This window comes from Carcharodon carcharias, chromosome 7, assembly GCF_017639515.1.
Source record: "Carcharodon carcharias isolate sCarCar2 chromosome 7, sCarCar2.pri, whole genome shotgun sequence".
In the NCBI taxonomy this organism is placed as follows: domain Eukaryota; kingdom Metazoa; phylum Chordata; class Chondrichthyes; order Lamniformes; family Lamnidae; genus Carcharodon; species Carcharodon carcharias.
In genome coordinates this window covers 19200595-19223855 of record NC_054473.1, presented here as the reverse complement: position 1 = coordinate 19223855, position 23261 = coordinate 19200595, and the positions used below count along the sequence as shown (strand labels likewise).

Here is a 23261-nt window from a genome sequence, read left to right as displayed (position 1 = left end):
ATTCCCAATTGGTAGGTGAATTTTCACCTAGCTTGCTTGCTTGTCTGGTTCAGACACACCTGAATCAAGAAACCATAGCCCTGTACGTTGTTTAAACATTTTGAATTCGGTTAGCAGGTCAGCTGCATCCCAATTCAGACTGGAGAATTTTGTCTCCATTTTGACAATATCCCTTTGAACTTCCTTTTCCTATTTTACCTGGGATGACTGTCGCTCTAGCTGCTCTTGCGTGCTGTCCAAAGCTCCGCTCACTATAATTGCAACCTTTTCTGCTCCGATTTTTATGATAATTTTGTTTTGCCTTTTTTTGTTTGACTCTCCCTCGCTCGCTATCGATGCGGCTCACAATCTGGTCAGTCGCCTTTCCCGTATGAGCTATCTCAGTGCTGGTCCTCTTGATGTGCTGTTCCGCTCACTGAACTGACAGGCTATGGACTGCAGTCTTACCACAAGGTAACCTGCCTGCTTACCAGCTTTTTATTTGAGCACTACCCTGACACCGTCTCTTCAAAGTTTTTCTGTGCAATCACAATGCTGTGATTTCAACTCTCTCCGATGCTGCGACTCCATTGCTGTCTGACTAGATGCCAAAGATCGTCTCATGTCATGTAGCATGACCTAAGACTGTTCACCATGTCGTACGTGTACTTACCCTTGCTGCCAGATTGAGAAACATGATGTTTAGAAGGAACCACTGCTGTACACCATGTTGTGCTTTCATAATGATATAAAAAGCACCAATCGCTCATAAGGAAATGTATAAACGCTCTGTGGGTTTGTTTATTGAGGCTAATGGGGAGACAGTGCCACAGTGGTAATGTCCAGAGACCCAGGCTAATGCTCTGGAGACATGGGTTCAAATCCCACCATGGAAACTGGTGGAATTTGAATTCAGTTAATAAATCTGAGATATAAAGCTAGTCTCAGTGATAGTGACCATGAAACTATCATCCATTGTCTTAAAAACTCATCTGGTTCACAAGTGTCTGTTAGGGAAGGAAACCTAGCCATCCTTACCTGGTCTGGCCTACATGTGACTCCAGACCCACAGCAATGTGGTTGACACTTAGCTGCCCTCTGAAATGACCTAGCAAGGTCAGTTCATGGGCAATTATGGCCTTTCCAGCAACGCCCAATCCCATGAAGGTATAAAGGAAAATAAAACTAAGCACATGGAAACCGATACATACAGACAGAAAGCTTGAAGACATCCAATCTGCAGAGCTAAAAGCAAAATACTGCGGATGCTGAAAATCTGAAACAAAAACAAAAATAGCTGGAAAAACTCAGCAGGCCTGACAGCATCTGCGGAGAGGAACACAGTTAATGTTTCGAGTCCACATGACCCTTCATCAGAACTAAGGAGAAATAGAAATGAGGTGAAATATAAGCTGTTTGAGGGCGTGGGACAGATCAAGATGGATAGAGGGCCAGAGATAGGTGGAGGCAAAGAAGAGATTGTCAAAGCTGTCGTAGACAAAAGGACAAAGGGGTGTTGACAGTGGTGATATTAGCTAAGGAATGTGCTAATGGTGACATTAAGGGTAGATAGCAGGACAAGCAAGTGACAGATAGCCCTGGGGTGGGGGGGGGGGGGGTGGGTGGGATGGGGGGAAGGGATCAAAATAGGCTAAAAGGTGGAGATAAAACAATGAAAATAAATTTTAAAATAATAGAAATAGGTGGGAAAAGAAAACTATATTAAAAAAAATATTAAAAATATTAGAAAAAAGGGGGATCAGAAAGGGGGTGGGGATGGACGAGAGTTCATGATCTGAAGTTGTTGAATTCAATATTCAGTGCGGAAGGCTGTAAAGTGCCTAACCGGAAGATGAGGTGCTGTTCCTCCGGTTTGCGTTGAACTTCACTGGAACAATGCAGCAGGCCAAGGACGGACATGTGGGCATGAGAGCAGGGTGGAGTGTTGAAATAGCAAGCGACAGGGAGGTCTGGGTCATGCTTGCAGACAGACTGAAGGTGTTCTGCAAAGCGGTCACCCAGTCTGCGTTTGGTTTCTCCAGTGTAGAGGAAATCGCATTGGGAGCAGCGAATGCAGTAGACCAAATTGAGGAGAGTGCAAGTGAAATGCTGCTTCACTTGAAAGGAGTGTTTGGGCCATTGGACGGTGAGGAGGGGGGAAGCAAAGGGGCAGGTGTTGCACCTTCTGTGGTTGCATGGGAAGGTGCCGTGGGAGGGGGTTGATGTGTAGGGGGTGACGGAGGAGTGGAACGGTCCCTACGGAATGCCGACACAGGGGGAGGGGTGAAGGGAAGATGTGTCTGGTGGTGGCATCATGCTGAAGTTGGCGGAAATGGCAGAAGATGATCCTTTGAATGTGGAGGCTGGTGGGTTGATAAGTGAGGACAAGGGGGATCCTATCATGGTTCTGGGAGGGAGAGGAAGGTGTGAGGGCGGATGCGTGGAAGATGGGCCGGACATGGTTGAGGGCCCTGTCAACCACCATAGGTGGAAAATCTTCAGAGCTGTCTGTGCTGTGCTCTGCTCCAAGCAAAAGAGAAACTAAAAGTGGATCCCATGATACACGTCCTTTTAGTGATGTCATGCTGCAAACCCCTAAAGGCATATTACAACAGCAAGTTGCCACTATGAAGCCCATGAAAAGTCTGTGGGCAGCTGTAAGCATGGTGACTGGCAAATGGCATCCCTTTGTCCAAATTTGCTCTGTTGTGTAGACATGGCCTACTTTTTTGAATATCCTGCTGAGTTTTAATAGGCTTATTTATAGGGTATGTTTGAACTGAGATAGCTTGCCTACTTTGTGAAAGACTGCTTAGATAAGTGACAAATGATAGTTTCACCACAGCATGGGTTAGTTGGCAGCTGATGAGTTCTGTGCGAAGGTGGACTGGAAGGCTTATTTCTGAATGCTATCAAAAAGCAAGCAAGTTTCAATGGCTCTTTCTCAATTGTAATAGCAGTAAGAAATGGCCATTGTGGCAAAGATGAAATATTGTGACGTAGAATATTGTTAACAATTATACAGGTTTAATTATATTGTAACCTTCTGTTGCAATTGGGAGGATTATTATGTTTTAGGACTGTACCTTTTGTTTATAAGATTACTATATTTTGGAACTGCAGCTTTAAACGTAAGTTAGATGAAAGGGGGCATGCAACCTTTGCTGGAGCCTAAAAATAAAAACAAAAAAACTGCGGATGCTGGAAATCCAAAACAAAAACAGAATTACCTGGAGCCTGCCTGACAGCAAGGGTAGTTTAATTGTTGGAGATCAAAGGGATTCAGGTTGTTTCACTGAGAGGAAGGTGCAAGGTATTCACATTTGGCAACAAAGACCACAGTCCCTGAGGATACCGTGAATAGATCCTGAATCTCCCAAAGTCACAGAAAGGTGTTAAAAGTTTTGATTTGCAAACAGTGATACTGCAAACTATCCATTTATCTCTAAGATGAAAGGGTATTGGGGAAATAAGATAACTAATTAACATTACTATTTAAATACAAAGCCAATGTGTTTCCCATTGCCATGGAGAAGAGGATAGAGGAAGTTATTTTGAGCTCAGGTTACAAGCTTCCCTATAAACTCTGGAATATCACAGACAGACAGCGGTTGAAGTTTGGCCTTGTGTGGTCTGTAGCCAACTGAAAGGTAGAGAGCAAGAGATAGGACCAGCCAGGCCTACACCCTAAGCAGACAAAGTATTGACTCTTTAGTTCACTGTGGAGAATGCAGGTGAGAGTTCACACTCAACCGAGTTTGTGAGGATTTAAAGGAGGTTAGCTTGGAGCTAGCGGAAGAAATATACAGTGTAACCCTCACAGTGGGAGGTAGTTCTGGGATCACAAGTTACTTGGCAGGGCAAATTAAAAAAGAAAATCAACCCATTGGAAGTTGGGAGTATCCGTGAACAGTTTGAGATAAGAATTATAATTCTGTAGAGAGTGCAATGTGAGATAAGTAAAAAATAACTGTTTATTTCTATAGTTTAAATATTAGTTGCCTACAAAAGAAACTAGCATTTAGTCATTTGATACAGTGAATGTTTTAACATGTAAAATCTTGATGTGTTGACAGCTGTTAACTTCAAGTTCAAATTTCTCTTTAAAAGTTATCAGTTTCTACAGGGATCATAACATTTGTTCAAGGAGTTGCTGTTTCGATGGGTGAGGGGTTTCTTTTGCCTTGTTATAGTGAAATAAGTGTAATGTGTGAGGGAGGAGTATTAAATAGGAACAGCAGGAGATCATTCAGCCCCATGACCACTACCATCTAGAAGGACAAGGACAGCAGATGCATGGGAACACCACCGCCTGCAATCTCTGCCCCAAGTCACTCACCATCCTGACTTGGAAATAAATCTCCGTTCCTTCACTGTTGCTGGTTCAAAATCCTTGAACTCCCTGGCAGCACAGTGGGTGTACCTACACCACATGGACTACAGCGGTTCAAGAAGGCAGCTCACCACCACTTTCTCAAGGGCATTCAGGGATGAGTAATGAATGCTGGCCCAGCCAGTGATACTCACATCCCATCAATGAATTAAAAAAGTCCATTGCACCATTCACTTAGCTAATGGCTGATCTGTACCTTAACTCCAGCTACCCAGTTTGGTTTTGTAACCCTTAAAGCCCTTGCCTAATGAAAATCCAGCTCAGTTTTGAAATTTTCAATTGACCAAGCATCAGTTACTTTTTGAGGAAGAGAGTTCTAGATTTCCAATGTTTTTTGTGTGAAGAGGTGCCTTCTGACATCACCCATAAATGGCCTAGCTCTTAAAGTTATGCCCGCTTGTTCTGGATTCTCTATTATAGGAAATATTTTACACCTATATATATGTATTTATATATATCCTATCATCCTATATATCCTATCAAATCACTTAATCGTCTTAAAATCTCAGTTAGTTCACCCCTTAATCTTCTAAACTCAATGGAATATTATATTCATATATTTATCCTCCCCTGTAATATGTGAATTGCCATAATGAGTTATGTGGCAAATTGCAAGTATTCCAGATTTCTTTTTGCCATTTTGGTGGGGCTTAATCTTGGCTGTGGATAGGTTGGGTTGGATGTGCTGCTGAGTATGTTTGGTATGTGTTGCCTTTGATGTAGCTGGAAGCTGTGAAAGGTGTTGAGACTAAGGATGTTTTCGTGCACTGATGATTATGCGTCTTGCCATTTAATTTTGAATCATATGTTTTCTGTTTCAACAGTTAGTCATTTTGCATATGTTATCTGCGGAGTGTTGTGATTTTGGTTTAAAAAAAATGTTTTCAATTTAGTTCCTTTCCCAATGCTGAGCTTGGCACAGGTGCTGTTTTTTTTTGAGGTAAATTATTGTGGCTCAGTTTGTCATCGTTAGTGCTTTGCTGCAAAACTCCAGGGGGTAGACTCAATGCTGTTAAAATTATAATGTAAATGGATCCTAAATCGACTTTCGCATATCATGTTTGCACTACTTGTTGAGCAATTTTAAAAATGTTATTTAAGGCATATTTACAAAAGCAAGGTGCAACGATTTTAGGCCATTGAGGAGGGAAATCAGGAAGGGCTTTTTCACATAAAAGGTGGCAGAAATTGAAGACTCCCTTTCTCCCAAAAGACATGTGCTGTGACAGTTGGAGCTTGCAAGACAAAGATAGATTTTTTTAACGGACAAAAGCCTCAATAGATAAGGCGCAGAGGTGGGAAAGTGGAATGGAGGTGCAGCCATGATCTGATTGAATGACCGAGTAGGCTGCAGCAGCCAAATGGCCTACTCCTGTTCCTAATACTCCTACCAACTTTCACACTTCTGTTTCTCCCCCTCTGCAATCTGAAACACAAGCTTGGGATCAAAACAACAACGTATTTTGTCCGGTGCAGTAATGTAGAAAAATATTCCAAGGCTTTTTACCAATTAAGGCATGAGGAAAAATGGTCAACAAGCCAAAAGGACACTTTAGGATAGGCTTGGAGCAAAGGCTGATTGAAGAAGTGGGTTTTCAGCAGGGTCTTAAAGGAAGCAAGGGAGGTTTTCAGATGAGGGTTTCAGGAAGAGAAGTCTAGAAAATGGACTTAGCTTGATGTTGGTGTGACTGCCAATGAAGGGAAAAGAGAGATGGGGAATGCAAAAAAGGCCAGACCCAGAGGACTGGTGAGTTGGAAAGGGTTTGTCGCATGGCAGGGGGTTATGGTGATAGTTATGGAGATGCTATGGATGGAGTTAAAGATAAGATATATTGGTAGGCCAGAAGTGAGGTTGATGAACACTCATAATTATGGCTGCCTGATTCATCTCAGTTTTTCTCCTACTTGCATTTTCAGTGGTGTTCTGCATTTTCCCCTTCACCTTGTTTTCTTAATTCGAAAAGTTTAGTGGAGAACCTTGAGTGGAATTTTGACATGATAGAGATTACCTCTATTATCCTTCCTTTATTCTCATCTTCTAGCCTGATATTAGGAGCCCTCATCTCAATTGGCGTTTTCCTGTGTCCAAACTTTAGCACAGCAATGCACCTTAATCAACCTGTTAATCAAAGGGTCAGGGTTGGAGTTGTCATAAGTTGCTATGTTAGTTCTGCAACGTCAGCTTGTTTTTGGCAGTGTGCGATTTAGTGCTTTTCTAAAAGTTTTCTTTGCTGCTGTCAAAACATGCCATTGCATTTTTTTTGTTGCAAATTCCACATCCATTGATATTCTACATGTGAGACTGCAGTCTCAAATGTCTTTCAATGCCCTGTTCTATTTCAGAACATAATGAAGACTCATATTCAAGACTCTTTGGCATGAAATGCGCCATACAAGGTGTAATATACAGAATGAGTAATTGAAGTGGAATGCATTCCACAGTATTGAATTAGCTGGCTGTTCAACTGGAATCACTGCATTGACACTACACGCTTTTGTGTTGTTATTTTGAAGCAGTCCAACTTGCACAGTTACATACTAGCATTATGGATGGATATATCATGGTGGGTTTTTCGATGATGATTTCATTATGAACCTGACGCCTTCATCAAGTTGCCTTGTGTGATTTCAGCTCATTTTCTTGAATTGGGAAACGCCAAGCAAAGAGCGGGAAGTTGATTCACACTCATCCCTTCACCGGAACAGCTCAGAAATCAGTTTCTAAGTATTTGGGAGTAGTGGGTATTTTATCCCCCCCAACCCTCCAGTGGGAGAGAACTTGACCTCCACTCAAGGGGCTGAAATTGGGACCTCAGCACCGTAGGGAATCATAAGCATGAAGCTGAGGATCCAGTGATTAGTCTCGTTTCAGTTTGCCCTGTTGTTGGCAATGCTGGGTAGAATTGATTTGCTTGTCTAGTGTGTCCTGGAGGTTTTTCCCTTGTGTGATTGGATGGTACTCTTCAGGGATTATCTTTCTAGAACTAGCAATTTCTGGGTCAATTGTGCTACTGGTTGGACAGTTCATGGACAGTTTGTGTTTCTGTGAACAATAGACATTTCAGGTCTTCCGTAAAAGTCACCAACCTGGTTATTGTTTCATTCAAGGTTTGCTGATCTTACTGTGTGTGTTGTGTTATATTTGGTACTAGGCATAAATTTGGCAGATGGAGTATAATGTGGGAAAATGTGAGGTTATCTACTTTGGCAGGAAGAGTAGGAAATTGATAGAGATTTAAATGGAGAGAGACTGCTGTGGCGCAGAGGGATCTGGGTGTCCTTGTACATGAATCAGAAAACGTTAGCATGCAAGTACAGCAAGTAATTGGGGGGACAAAAGAATTTTGGCCTTTATTGCAAGGGGGATGGAATATAAAAGTTTGGAAGTCTTGCTTCAACTGTCTAGGGCATTGGTGATACTGCAACTAGATTAATGTGTACAAAGGAAGGATATACTTGCATTGGAAGCAGCTCAAAGGAGGTTCACTGGGCTGATTCCTGTGATGAAGGCGTTATCTTATGAGGAAAGGTTGAGCAGCTTAGGCCTATACTCATTGGAGCTTAGAAAAATGAGAGGTGATCTCATTGAAACAAGGGGCTTGGCAGGTTAGAAACTGAGAGGAAATTTCCCCTTGTGGGGGAATCTAGAACTAGGGGACTCAGTTTAAAAATAAGGGGTCTCCCATTTAAGACAGAGATGAGGAGGAATTTCTTCTCTTAGATGGTCATTAGCCTTTGGAATTCTCTTCCCCAGAGTGGAGGTTGGATCATTGAATATATTCAAGGTTGAGTTAGATTTTTGATCTACAAAGGCATCAAGGGTTAATGGGGGCAGGCAGGAAAGTGGAGTGAAGGCCACAAGCAGATCAACCATGATCTTATTAAATGGGGCCAAGGCTTAAGGGGCTGAGTGACTTACTCCTGCTCTTATCTATTATCATCTTATGATCTCTAGTTCAGATCCATAGAGCACAGGATTTTAAAGTGTTCTTACTGGAACTTCCCCAAATGGTAGTTAACTAGCTGGGAATTACATGATGGGGCTGTGACACACAACAGGTCAGTATGTTCTCAGATTCGATGCTGATAAGTATGCTAAATCTTCTGATCTTAGAGGATTCTGGGATGGGGCTACAATTGGCCTCAACATCCTTACAACTTGTGCATCATCTGTATTCCCTTCAAAAGCTGTTCGCATAAGTGTATTCATCGGAAAGAGTGTAGTGAGAAAAGGCCAACTTTTTTCTGTTCATTCATGGGTCTTCGCTGGCTGGGCCAGCATTTATTGCCCATCCCTAAATGTCTTGAGAAAGTGGTGGTGAGCCGCCTTCTTGAACCGCGGCAGTCCATGTGGTGTAGGTAAACCCACAGTGCTGTTAGGGAGGGAGTTCCAGGATTTTGACCCAGTGATAGTGAAGGAACGGTGATATATTTCCAAGTCAGGATGGGGAGTGGCTTGGAGGGGAACTTCCAGGTGGTGGTGTTCCTGTGCATCTGCTGCCTTTGTCCTTCTGGATGGTAGTGGTCGTGGGTTTGGAAGGTGCTGCCCAAGGAGCCTTGGTGAGCTCCTGCAGTGCATCTTTTAGATGGTATACACTGCTGCTACTGTGCATCGGTGGTGGAGGGAATGAATGTTTGTGGATGTGGTGTCAATCAAGCGGGCTGCTTTGTCCTGGATGGTGTCAATCTTCTTGAATGTTGTTGGAGCTGCACTCACCTAGGCAAGTGGCGAGTATTCCATCACACTCCTGACTTGTGCCCTGTAGATGGTGGACAGGCTTTGGGGATTCAGGAGGTGAATTACTCGCCACAGAATTCCTAGCTCTGACCTGCTCTTGTAGCACAGTATTTATATGGCTAGTCCAGTTCTGTTTCTGGTCAATGGTAACTCCTAGGATATTGTTAATGGGGGATTCAGTGATTCTAATGCCATTGAATATCAAGGGGCGATGGTTGGATTCTCTCTTGTTGGGGATGGTCATTGCCTGGCACTAGTGTGGCGCGAATGTTATTTGCCACTTGTCAGCCTAAGCCTGGACATTGTCCAGGTCTTGCTGCACATGAACATGGACTGCTTCAGTATCTGAGGAGTTGCGAATGGTGCTGAACATTGTGCAATCATCAGTGAACATCCCCACTTCTGACCTGATGATGGAAGGAAGGTCATTGATGAAGCAGCTGAAGATGGTTGGGCCGAGGACACTACCCTGAGGAACTCCTGCAGTGATGTCCCTTCTTGCAATATTGGAAATTGCAGCCAAAGTGGGAGTTGGAGGTAACTCCCGAGTCTCTCGACTAGGAAGAGGGGAAAAAAGTCAATTGGCTTTCCTTTGGTACATGAGTCTACCAATATCGGATTGTAAGGGCACTGCCTTTAACTGTGACTCTGTCCACAGTTATAAAGTTTGCTTCCACTCTGTTTAGACAAGTGACAAATGGTTACTTGGGTGATGGATAGCAGAGAGGGCTCAACATTTGTGAAACTGTATACAGTAGAAATTGCTCTCATGTTAAAGTCTGGAGGGGAGACATTTTTTTGTGCAGGAGAGAAGTAGTTCATTGACTCTACTGGACATCTTAGTAAAAAAACAAAAGTGGACCATATTGTTGGGATCTGGTCAACTCACCTGTTTTAAAAAATAATAATTGGAGTCCTCAAACACAGTGTACATTAAAGAGATGAGCCAGTGTTTATTTGGTTTGATTTCATCCACAGGATATCTGTGTTCTTTTACTCCAGTAACTGTGTCGTGTTGTGTCAGCTGCACAAAACATGAATGACAAATACACTCAAGAACTTTTCTTATTTAGATTTACAATTATTTACATATAACAGAATATATGTTCACTGACATTTGAGCCAAGTTTAATAAAGTTATTAAAAATAAACTTGCTTCCTTTAAAAAAAACAACAAAAATGAGAAGCCAAGTTAAGTGACATCACAGAATATATTATATACCATTACTGGAGAAATGCACCATCAGAAGGATTTGTTTTTGCACACTTTCCAGCACACAATTTAGATTTTTTTTTAATATTCTTTTAATAAAAGTAACAGCAACAACAACAAAAAGTTTTTTTTAAAAAAAACACGACTTTAACAAATTATACAACCTTTTCTTCCAAAGCTATTTAATTTATGAGGATAAAAGTAAAAACAAAGAACAGTCTGAGGTGTAGACCATCGTTAACTATTAATGCATTCTAATATAAAATACAATGCAAGTTTTAAAAAAAAAATCTACAGATGAGACTGAATAATTGTTAAAGGAGATCCCTATTCACCTGAATTGAGGTGTAATACTTAATACACTTGCTGGTGTTGTCTCTCAGGTATCTCCTATGATGTTGGTTAGAAGTTCCCATATCATTATGTTTAGTACAATGCATTGCATACTTTGTGAAGGATGTTGTCAATGAGAAGATAAGAGTCAGGAAGGTGATCAGAGAAAGGTGTAATTTAATAACATGGCTGAGGAACAGAGTGTAGTGGACGGCATCCACATGCTATTGAAATGCTCCAAAATAAGTTGTGCCTTTTATTCAGCATAAGAGATAGTTACAAGCAAAAATTTTGTACTGAACACCTTTCCCCTCTAATGGGAACTTTAGCTATGGTACCTCGCCTCCCATTCATTATACCACTGGAACAAAATCTTATGATCACATGGAGACATTGGGTTTAGCCCCACACAGTCAGGCCCGTGACGTTCTGATGCACTCTTGCTGTAACTCTGGTGGGAGTGGGGTAGAGGGCTGCAAAGTCCCCGGGAGCAATTGAGCCTACCCCAAATAAGGCAGTGACGTAAGAATGGAAATGGGAGCATTGCAGGTGATGATAAGTGGGGGTGGGGGGTGGCTGCAGATGGCCAGACCTGCACTTCCTATGACCCCAGCATGTATCACAGGCTGGTATACTGAATGGGACCAAGTGTAACTGCTCTGCTTGAAAGGCATATATGGGGTACACCTTTGGGATCCAGGATTGAGACATGATCTGGATAAATTAAGGTTTTCCTTAAATAATGTGGATTATTTGATTGACCTTCTTACCAAGGGAGGTGATGGACCATTTGAAGGATGTTTTAGGCAGGTGGTGGGGGATATGGTGGAGAATACCGTGGAACTGATATTGTCAGGGACAAGATGTGCAAGATGTGTGCTTAGTGATGTTTGCACCCACCCAGCATTGTTATATTATGGAATGTCCTCTGACACCATATAACTATCCCATTACTTAATTGGGCCATGAATTCTCATCCCCAAAGTAACTGTTCCCTTGTTGCCTCCATCTTGAAACACAGGAAGAAGCATGAACTGAGAGACACGTTGCCAAGTGTACAACCATCATCCTTTACAACCCTTAAGGTTATGCAGCAATTCAAGGGAATACCATTCCTCTTTAAGTACCTATATATCATACATAATGTCATGGGGACTTGGTTGTAAGTACAAGGAAGTTGAATTATCATACTATATACAGCCTACAATAAATACTGTCTGTTGTAAGGGAAGTTATATTTTATATTAAAGAAATTCTATTATCTCAGAACTTCATGTCTGCTGCAGAGGGGATGAATGGTGATTTCTGCGGTTTCGCGGTTTTTTCTGTTCTCTGATGGGCTTCACCTTGAGTTGCTTGTTCAAGTTTTCCTTTAGAATGTTGGCGGGGCGCTGCCAGTAATCCTCGCAGTACTGGTTGATGAGCCCCATTTCTGGTTGACTCAACAGCTGGAGCAGGTCCTTGTACTCTGGTTTCGGGGTCCTGGAGGTGCCTGGGCTGCCCACCTGCAAGTTGGCCACGCCCGGCGAGAGGCCCCCTTGTGAGAGCACCACGTTGACTGTTTCGTTGTTCAGGACCCGGAGGTGCACCCGGGCCAGTGCGTGCTTGAAGTTGTTCTCCGTGGAGGTGCACTGATACATCCCAGCGTCCGTCATCTGGAGGGATCGAAGGAGAAGACCTTGGTCTGTCTTGAGGATCCGTTCGTCTACTTTAATCTAGGGAACAGGAAAGGGAGGGAAAAAAAACCAGCCATTAATGGCAGCTTAATTAAGTCTGTCAGTAAATGTATCCTCATCGCGCCATTGGTGCTTTATTGAAAAGCATGGAATTCAAGTTTAATATGGCTTCACCCTAGCTGAGAGCATTGACCATTAAAATGATTCCACTTCTATTTTAACTTTAAAATATGTTTATTAAGTGGTTGCTGAAGGAGTCTTGTGGCATGGCGGGGTCACATCCCTGCTAGAGGTTGGATGGCACACATTGTCAGATTCCTGGACAGGGAGGAACCTTTGGCCTGGACCTTTGTCCTGTCAGTGCTAAACAGAACTCAAGACAACAGCACACAGACCAACATGATTCAACCTCCCAGACAAGAGGGCAGGCCAGTGTGCGATGGTGTTGTTAACGAGCCCTATTATCTCGGCATCAGGGAATGTGTCTGGCTCTTACTTACGTCTAACAGCAGCTAAAATGAGCCTGATCCAAAACCTCTGGTGAAAAACTACTTGCTGATTACCTGGTGGGGTAAATTTGTGCTGAAATAACCAAAACATCTGAAGCACCACACAATTTATTCCTTGGTTATGAGGATAGGAACATAGGAGCAGGAGTAAGCAATTCAGCCCCTTGATACTGCTCTGCCATTCAACTAGATCATGGCTGATCTTCCATTTCAACACCACTTTCCTGTGCTATCCCCACATCCCTTGATGTCATTAGTATCTGCAAATCTATCAATTTCTCTCTTGAACATGCTTAATGACTGAGCTTCCTTAGCCCTCTTGGACAGAGAATTCTAAAGATTCACCACTCTCTGAGTGAAGAAATTCCTCCTCATCTCACTCCTAACTGGCTTAATTACCCCTTATTTTGAGACTGTGTTCCTGCTTCTAGACCTGCGCCCCCCCCCCCCCACCCCCCACAACACCACCTCTAGCCAGGGGAAACATTATTTATGCATCTACCCTGTCTAGACCCTTAGGAATTTTGTAAGTTTCATTGAGATCACCTCTCATTCTTCTATTCTATAGAGAATACAGCCCTAGTCTCCTCAATCTCTCCTCATAGGACAGTCCATTCATCCCAGGGATTAGTCTGGTGATCCTCCACTGCATTCCCTCTATGAAAAATACAAGCTCTGGTGTGGGCTTAGCAAGCAAGTAATTAAGAAGGCTAATGGAATGCTATCCTTTACTACAAGAGGAATTGATCAAAGAGTAAGGACATTATGCTTCAGTTATAAAGGCTTTGGTGAGACCACATTTCGAATACTGTGTGTTGTTTTGGTCACCATATTTAAATAAGGATGTAAATGTGTTGGAGGTGGTTCAGAGGAGGTTTACTAGATTGATACCTGGAATAAGCGAGTTGTCTTATGAGGAAAGGTTAGACAGACTGGGCTTGTTTCCACTGAAGTTCAGAAGAGTGACGAGTGACTTGATTGAAGTTTATAAGATCCTGAATGGTATTGACAAGGTGAACATGGAAAGGATGTTTCCTCTTGTGGGTGAGTCCAGAACTAGGGGGCACTGTTTTAAAATTAGGGTTCGCTCTTTTAGGAAAGTGATGAGGAGAAATATTTTTCTCTCAGAGGGTTGTGTGACTGTGGAACTCTCTGCCTCAGAATATGGTGGAGGCGGGGCCATTGAATATTTTTAAGATGGAGGTAGATAGATTCTTGTTAGGCAAGGAAATCGAAGGTTATTGGGGGGTAGATGGGAATGTGGAATGCAAAAGACAAACAGATCAGCCCTGATATTATTGAATGGCGGAACAGGCTTGAGTGGCCAAATGGCTTACTTCTGTTCCTATTTTGTATGCTTGTATGGGTTGCAGACAGGATGTGTGACATTCACTGAGACATCTATCACGTAATAATGTTCAGCTCTGCTAAGCTGTGAAACAGGATGGAGCCAACAAAGTAAAAAGCTGTTAGTCTGCAAGTTAGCTGCTCCCAATTATAGTTCCCCTACAGATAGCACCACTTCAAGCTCTAGTGCCTCTTGAGATATCATCAGTCTAATAATAGGTAAAACCACTCCCAATTATAACTCCCTCTTCAGATAGCACTCCCTCTCTAACAGCACTGCGGGTGTACTTACACCATATGGACTGCAGTGGTTCAAGCAGGCAGCTCACCACCACCTTCTCAAGGGCAATTAACGATTGGCAATAAATGCTGGCCTAGCCAACAACGCCCATGAATGAATTAAAAAAAGAAGCTCCCAATTATAACTCACCCTTCAGATAGCACCACTTCTAATTACAGTGCCTCTTCAGAGAGACCACTCCCAATTATACTACCCCTACAGATAGCACCACTTCGAGCTCTAATGCCCCTTCACACAGCAGCACTCCCATTTATAGTGCCCCTTTAGGCACCATTACCAGCTTGCACTAGGTCCGGCTACAATGCTACATCATTCTCTTTTATTCTTTCACTGATATGGGTGTCACTGGCAAGGACTGCACTTATTTCCCATCCCTAATAGCCCTTGAGAAGGATGGTGAGCCACATTCTCATTAGCTGAATGGCTTGCTAGTCCATTTCAGAAGGCAGTTGAGAGTTTGCCACTTTGCTGTGGTTCTGGAGCCACACATAGGCTAGACCGGGTAAGGACGCAAAATTTCCTCCCCTAAAGGACATTAGTGAACCAGATTGTGTTTTTTTTTATGGCCATCCCATAGTTTCTTGGCTGTAATTATTGAGACTAGCTGTTTTTATTCCAGATTTATAATTAACTGAATTTAAATTCCCCAGCTGACGTGGTGGGATTTGAAATCACGCCTCCAGTTTATTAGTCCAAATCTCTGCGTTGCGTCCACTATGCGATCATACCCCTAATTAGCTCTCCCATCTACCCCCTTGGATAGCAGCACTGGTTTATTGCTTAGTGCAGAAGGTGCAGCATGCAGACAAACCCTTGATATTGTTCTCTTGGGCAGGGTGCTAAATTTTGCTACCTACAAACAAGCAATGCCCCTTTAACTTGTGCACAGCTGATGAACAAATATTGTATGTCACTTCCACAATGGGCTAACTCCTGTGAAGATGCTCTGGTGATGTTAACTGTATGCTGTGGGAAGTTGCACACAACTAGCACTGTGGGTGTACCTACACCACATGGACTGCAACAGTTCAGGAAGGCAGCTCACCACCACCTTCTCAAGGGCAACTAGGGATGGGCAATAAATGCTGGCCCAGCCAGTGAAGACCAAATCCCATGAATGAATAAAAACAAAACTTGGCTTTGCTGTGAATGAGTTAAGCTCTGTGCAATGAGCACTACAAAATCTAGGGACCAAAAGCAAAAAAAAACGTTAAAGTATTCTCATTTAACCAAGACCCTTCCTGCCAGTGCTGCGTACAACCCGGTACTTGACATTGGCTTCGGTTGACAATTAGGATAAGCAACACCCTTTTCATGAGAAAGGAAGTGTTCGCAGCTTCACTACTGAGATGACTCACTTCCCAGCAGCTGAGGGCTGCTCGCTTCTTGAGCCAAAAGTGCTTGGATGAGAAGCTTATACATCAGCACAGGAGGCCTGCGTCAACTGGGGTGGTCCTGCTTCCTGGCATTGGTGATGGCTGCTAAGTAGAGTTTCTGTTCTGCAGTGTGTTTTGGGTAGGGGTGGGGGGTGGGGTTGATATTTGGTGGAAATGGAGGAATTTTGTTGCAACTAAAAGTGAAGGAGGGATATTCATTGATATTTGCTAACCTGGTGACAATATAAGGCAAGTTTAGCTCAGGTACTGCATGGATTAGATGCAGACAAATGTTATCGATGCTGCCTTAAAAGGTACCTCAACCCCAATCACTAATTAGCAGCCCAAAACAGCATCAGTGGTCAGCGATGGGCCTTCCCCAGGATTATAAGGATCCATCACAGAATTGTTACAGTGCATGAGGCCATTCGGCCCATCATATCTGCACCGGCTTTCTGAATGAGCAAACCCTTTAGTGCCATCTCCCTCCCTTTTCCCCATAATCCTGCACATTCTTCCTTTTCAGATCACGGTCTAATTCCCTTTTGAGTGCCTCGTTTGAACTTGCCTCCACCACTCTCTCAGGCTGTGTATTCCAGACCCCAGCCACTCATTGTGCGAAAGTTTTTCCTCAGGTCGCTTTTGCTACTTTTGTCATTATTTTAAATCTGTGCCCTTCTCGCTCTCGCTCCTTTCACGAGTGGGAACAGTTTCTCCCTATCTACTCTGCCCAGACCCCTCATGGTTTTGAATACATCTATCAAATCTCCTCTCAGCCTTCTCTTCTCTAAGGAAAACAGTCCCAACTTCTCCAAGCTATCTTTGTAATTGAAGTTCCTCATCTCAGGGACCAATCTCGTGAATCTTTTCTGCACTTTCTTCAAAGCCTTCACGTCCTTCCTAAAGCATGGCGCCCAGAAGAGGGCACAATACTCCAGCTGAGGCCAAATTAACAGAATATATCATAACATAACCTCCTTGCTCCTGAACTCTAAGCCCTGTTAATAAAACCTAGGATACTATATGCTTTATTTCTCAACCTGCCCTGACCCCAGGGAGCCTGAAAGCAACCCGGACAGGATTTGTTTCTGAAGAAGAGTCATACAGACTCGAAACGTTAACTCTGTCTTTCTCTCCACAGATGCTATTAGACCTGCTGAGTTTTTCCAGCATTTTCTGGTTTTGGTCAAATTTCCGACCAAATAAGGCCCGCCCAGCATGACGCACACCCGGAAATGCTGTGCGCTCCCTGTGTGTGTGTGTGTGGGGGGGGGGGGGGGGGGGGGGGGGGGGGGGGGGGGGGGGGGGGGGGGGGTGGGGGGGGTGGTAGGGGGGGTGGGGGTGGGTGGGGAGGGTGGGGGTTGGGGGGGGGTCCCTGAGTCGGGACATGTGCGTTAATTTCAGTAAAAATTTTTGAGAATATTTCAAATCATTCATGAAAACTCATCCTGCCCGTGGATAAGGCTCCATGAAAAACGTGAAGGCCGCCTGGGCTCTTCACCTGCCCGCCAACCTTAATGGTGGACCGGCAGCTTCCGTTAATTACTTTAGTTGTTAGTTACATGGCCTTAATAGGCCTTTGACAGTTTGGCGGGCGTGCTGAAAATCTAAATGATGCACGGCAAGGTCAGTACGCACGCTCTACATCACCCCACGTCATTTCACGCCTCGGTGAGCAGACCCTGCCCCCGCTTACCGAGCCGAAGACTCTCCCCATGGAGACGTTCAAGGGGAAACCCTCAGTACGTGAGGGAGAAATAGGTCAGTAGGATGAGATGAAGTAAAGTGGGAGGAGGCTTTTATAGAATCATAGAAAGTCTATGACACAGAAGGAGGCCACTTGGCCCATCGTGTCAGTGCTAGCTGATAAACAAGCCACCCAGCCTAATCCCACTTTCCAGCATTTGGTCCATAGTCCTGCAGGTTACAGCACTTGAGGTGGATATCCAGACACCTTTTAAATACATTGAGGGTTTCTGCCTCTACCACCCTTTCAGGCAGTGAGTTCCAGACCCCTACTACCCTCTGGGTGAAAAATGTTTTCCTCAACTTCCCTCTAATCTTCTAGCAACTATTTTAATCTATGCCCCCTAGTCACTGATCTCTCTGCTAACATAAATAGACCCTTCCCATCTACACTATCTCAGGCCCCTCACAATTTTCTACATCTCAATCAAATCTCCCCTCAGCCTCCTCTGTTCCAAGGAGAACGACCCCAGCCTATCCCATCTTTCCTCATAGCTGCAATTTTCTAGCCCTGGCAACATCCTTGTAAATCTCCTCTCTACTCTCTCTAGTGCAATTACATCCTTTCTGTAATGAGGTGACCAGAATGTACACAGTACTCATGTTGTGGTCTAACTAATGTGGAGCATAAACACCAGCATTGAACAGTTGGGCCAAATGGCCTTCAACATTGAATGTTCTCTGAAGATTTAACTGCAGCCATATTAGATTCTTCTAAAACTCACAGCATATAGTGCAAACACAAGCTGACAGGACATTGTTAGAATAAGGCATTGTTCGTTAATGGCTTGGTCGGTGGAGTTACTTCAAGGTGATTAAACTCGATAATGGTGAGTTGAAGATTATAAATCCCAGTCATAGATTTACCTCTTTCTTCCTCTCGCTGCCGTGTCGCTGTAGCACCCATTTAATGCTGGCCTGAGGGGACTTGGGCTGGCACTCGAGGAATGTGCTGCTGCCTTCCACACCATACTGCTCCGTCTCTGCCGCTTTCCTATTAGCTGTCAATGTACCAAAAGAGGGTTAGGACTCAATGTGATACCATCCATTCCACTAAAAAATACAAGGAAGCTCTTCAGTTAAGTAAAGACAGACAATGTACCACACTCTGAGATGAACTTCATGCCTTACAGTCAATTTATTTTGAAAGAGGCCCTGTTATCTTATCCTTAATGTTAACAAACTGGTTGAATGAAGAATATGCAATGAAATCATTCTGTCATAAAACAAAGATTATTAATTTATGGTTTGTTCCTCAAAATATTTCAGCTGTCCTCTTTCTCTGAATGCACTAAGTGTTGTTGATATCGGCCCCAGAGGTGCTGGTGCCAGGGCCTCCAACCCCAACCCCCTCCTGCCCTTACTTGTCCAAGTAGCCCATTTTCTATTGACAGCTCATAGAGATCAGTAAGCTATCCAGCTACAGGAAGGCAACACAGTTGAGCCCAACCTGTCCCCACTGAACATCTCTACATACGCAGAAACTATAGTAAATCAGCAAGCATCTGTAAAGGGGTAAAGGAAGTTGGACGTTGCCTGTAAGAGAGATATGTCGTCAAAGTTTATCATCTTGCACTCATCAGGACAAACACAAGAATGCCAAATTTCAAACAATCACAACCATTTATGCCACAGGAGAAAACGGTGCTAATTGATTGACAAGTCAACTCTGACTGGTTAAGGCATTGCCATGGAGAAAGCAACAGGAAACTATAGGCTCCCCAAGCTCCCAGGTAATTCAGAAAAGGCGCAAGGCTTGAACATATTCCTTTTGTTTTCAGAGGACAGGTCTCTGCATTATAAATGTATGAGAAAGAAGATTGTAATGTAGTGTTACACACCCAAAACATAATAACCAGAATTTCTTCTTCACAGATACTGACTGACTCACTGCAAATTTCCAGCATTTCCTTTTTGATTTCAGATTTTCCGGAATTGCGGTTTTTTCCTTTTCTCTATGTGTATCTCCCAGAAGTCACTGCATGGTGACCAGGAGCAGGGTCCTAGGCTAGTTTTAACCCTTGCTAATCCAGGGGCCATATCCCTGGCAGATTCCTTGCCATAACTCCAGTGGAGATCAGTTAAGTTTGCAAGGACTTGGGATCGAAGCTTCCTGTTCAATTGCACGCCTAAAAATCCCCTGTGTAAGTTATGCCACTCTGTAGAGTCATTCCCACATTTTACATTTATCATTTTAATTTAAAAAGTTGCATGTTAACTGATACATATTTATCATTAACATCCTTTATTTGGAGGACGTAGGAATATGCCCAAATGTAACTTTATGTGCTAAATTTTACATATGATCAGTTTATAGATATGTGAAGTGTTGTAAGCTGCTGTTTGCAGTTGATGCTTCAGTTTTGGTGTGTGTGTGGCTACCCAAAACCAACTCAGGGACATGTGCACCTCTGTAATTCATCTCAGCCACATGCACTTCCCGAACTGCACTTGACCATGGCTAACCCCCATGGCTCTACATATTACTCAAACTCCCCTGACTATTTACATCTTTCTGAATGAAATGGTCCAAGTCCATCCTTATAAATCTCCAGACCATATACATCGTTAACTCACCCCAGCCGTATACATCTCTCTAATTCTCCTGTCTGTGTACATCTCTCTAACTCTCCTGTCTGTGTTCATCTCTCTAACTCTCTGTGTACATCTCTCTAACTCTCCTGGCTGTGTACATCTCTCTAACTCTCCTGTCTGTGTTCATCTCTCTAACTCTCCTGTCTGTGTTCATCTCTCTTACTTTCTGAGTACATGTCTCTAATTCTCCTGTCTGTGTACATCTCTCTAACTCTCCTGTCTGTGTTCATCTCTCTAACTTTCCTGTCTGTGTTCATCTCTCTAACTTTCCTGTCTGTGTATATCTCTCTAACTCTCCTGTCTGTGTACATCTCTCTCACTCTCTGAGTACATGTCTCTAACTCTCCTGTCTGTGTACATCCCACAACTCATCTGTCTGTGTTCATCTCCCTAACTCTCTGTGTACATCTCTCTAACTCTCCTGTCTGTGTACATCTCTCTAACTCATTGTGTACATGTCTCTAACTCTCTGTGTACATGTCTCTAACTCTCCTGGCTGTGTATACCTTTCTAATTCATGTTGTTTGCATCTCTCTATTCCCCTAGCCTCTCTTCAAACCACTCACTAACTGCTGAACATTCATTACATGTTGGAAGTGAAATGATGGCTGTTTTCCACAGAACAAGGGAATGTCTTCCTACTCACCATTGGAGTTGTAACCCCGGCACTGCCTGATTGGATTGCCATGCCGTACGTCTTGCCTTCGACTTCGCCTGTGAAAAACACAAGGAAACAATTTGCAGTGAAAGTAAGGAACCATTAAACACAGTTTGGAATTCTTAACTGAATTTTATTCCCAATGAACTTAATGTTCATGTGGAAAGTAAGAAATGCTGTCCATTGTGTGCCCAGATTCAACATCAAATATTCACCGGTTAGATAAAGCACCCATGGGATGTGCCCAACTTCCAGGCCTCTTTCTCTGATTTAATTTTCCTCCTATATATCAATAGTGTCCACAAACCAACCCCTGCCATCTGCAGCCCACAAGCTTCGGTTAACTCAGCTGTATCACACTTGGTAGCACTTCCGCCTCTGAGCCAGAAGGTTGTGGGTTCAAGTCCCACTCCAGAAACTTGAGCACAAAAATCTAGGCTCACAGCCCAGCGTAGTACTGAGGGAGTGCTGCACTGCTGGAGGTGCCCTCATTTGGGTGAGGCCCTGTCTGCTTTTTCAGGTGGATTTAAAAGACCCCATGACATTATTTTGAAGAAGAGCAGGGCAATTATCCTTGATGTCCAGGCCAATATTTACCCCTCATTCAACATCACTGAAACAAGTTATCTGCTTATTACCCAGAAGGGAAAAAACAGTAAAAACTGGGAAATAAGAGTACTGGTCCAAACTGTCTTTTCTTTCTGTGTAGCATATAGTTGTTTGTGGGGGCTTGCTGTGCGCAGCTTGGCTGCTGCGTTTCCTACCTTACATCAGTGACTACACTTTTCAAAAAGTACTTAATTGGCTGAAAAATGCATTGGGACATCCTGAGGTTGTGAACGACGCTACATAAATACAAGTCTTCCTTTATTCGGTCTTTCTTAACTGCTTACAAGGCCCCAAAGCCTCAGTTGCACTATGTTGGCTGCTCCAGCTTTTGGTTTATAAATACCGCACTGGTAGATTGAAAAGAACACCATGTTCTGATTGGTAGAAAAAGGCAGTGGGAAGATTCTTTTCTCATTGATAGGTTTATCGCTTTTCCCCCTACCTATCAGGAAGTTTTCTGAACCTTAGTTCTGTATTTAAAAATCCGAAGCTATAAACCAAAGATGGCAGTTTGATAGCACTGCACCTAATAGAACTATTCAAGGACATGTTAGCATCATTGTTACATGCAGCAAGCAAAACTATCTTTGCCCCCGATTTTAACTTTGACATATTGTCCAGTAAAGGAGATGAAAAAGGGTTTGCATTTCATGCAGTCCTCCAAACATTAATAAGTGGAAAGCCGAGTTCAGCACATGCATGGCGGGTTGAATGGCCTCCTTCTGTGCTGTGAGATTCTCTGACATTCCCTGACATTCCCCTTCTATTCTTCAGGGAAGGCCGTGGGATCTTTTATTTCCACATGAACAGGACCAAGTTCAAATCTCAATCGACAAAGGCACCTCTGACAATGTAGCACTCTCTTAGTGCCGCACCAGAAGAGTCAGCCTGGATGATGTGCTCAAAGCCCTGGAAGTGGGATTTCAATCCCCAACTTTCTGACTCAGGTGAGACGGAGATTGAGAGACAGAGAGACACAGAGAGAGAGAGAGGCAAACAGTGAAACAAAGGGCTTGAATTTATCTGACAATCTGCCTCATTCACTTTGAATAATATTAATGATTTTCTTTTCAAATTTCTATCTGATTTGGTGCTCAATTAAAATACTGAATTCACATATAATTGTATCTAGGCTAACTGAAGTTAAAAGTCCTAAGAGAAAAATGAGTGACAGGCTCACTATAGTCAAGAGATGGTTTCTCCGCATTAATTTATTGTTAAAGAAAATGATTTTCCGCTACTGTGACAGCAGCCATGATAAATGAAGTGACACAGCTGCAGAATGAAAAATATAATGAGTGCAGGATCCACCTTGTGCAAATTTCAAGGAGCTTTTCAACATAACTATAGAACACATTGAAGTTAACCAAGAGAACCAGTGAAGTTAACCAAGAGATACTGGCCATATCCTCAGCAGTGACAGGGCTATTCCCATAGAATCTTGCAGCATGGAAGGAGGCCATTTGGCCCATTGAGCCTGTTGTAATATGCCTTTAAGGGATAGCGGCATGCCATCACTTTAAGGGAAGTGTGCATGTGGCTGCCACCATGTCGTGTGTGTTCTGATGATATAAAGGTTATATTATTCATATGGGATTGTTGCAAACACGTTGTGGGTTCATTTATTAAGAACAGGTGCATGTAAACGTATATACATGGATGGAAAGCTTGAGGACATCAGCAGCAGGGCTGTGTGCGCTGTGTCCCGCTCTAGTCTGAAGTGAAACTTGGATTACGTGACACACTTCACTTAAAGTGATGGCATGCTGCTATCCCTTAAAGGTATAT

The 23261-nt window shown here is 43.3% G+C and overlaps 1 protein-coding gene across 4 annotated transcripts in view; it reads right to left on the bottom strand.

The window, feature by feature from the left end:
• Positions 1-10039: 10039 nt before the first annotated feature.
• The window catches only part of sema3fb (sema domain, immunoglobulin domain (Ig), short basic domain, secreted, (semaphorin) 3Fb), a 259929-nt gene continuing 246707 nt past the window's right edge, over positions 10040-23261 (bottom strand). For 3 of the 4 annotated variants that reach the window (XM_041191096.1, XM_041191095.1, XM_041191097.1), the window contains 3 exons: positions 20853-20920; positions 18479-18612; positions 10040-12371 (listed from right to left, as the gene is read on the bottom strand). In XM_041191096.1, the coding sequence (XP_041047030.1) occupies positions 11928-12371; positions 18479-18612; positions 20853-20920 (646 nt within the window). In that variant the 3' untranslated portion in view covers positions 10040-11927. The remainder of the gene's footprint in view (positions 12372-18478; positions 18613-20852; positions 20921-23261) is intronic. The other variant, XM_041191098.1, reaches the window with a different exon arrangement.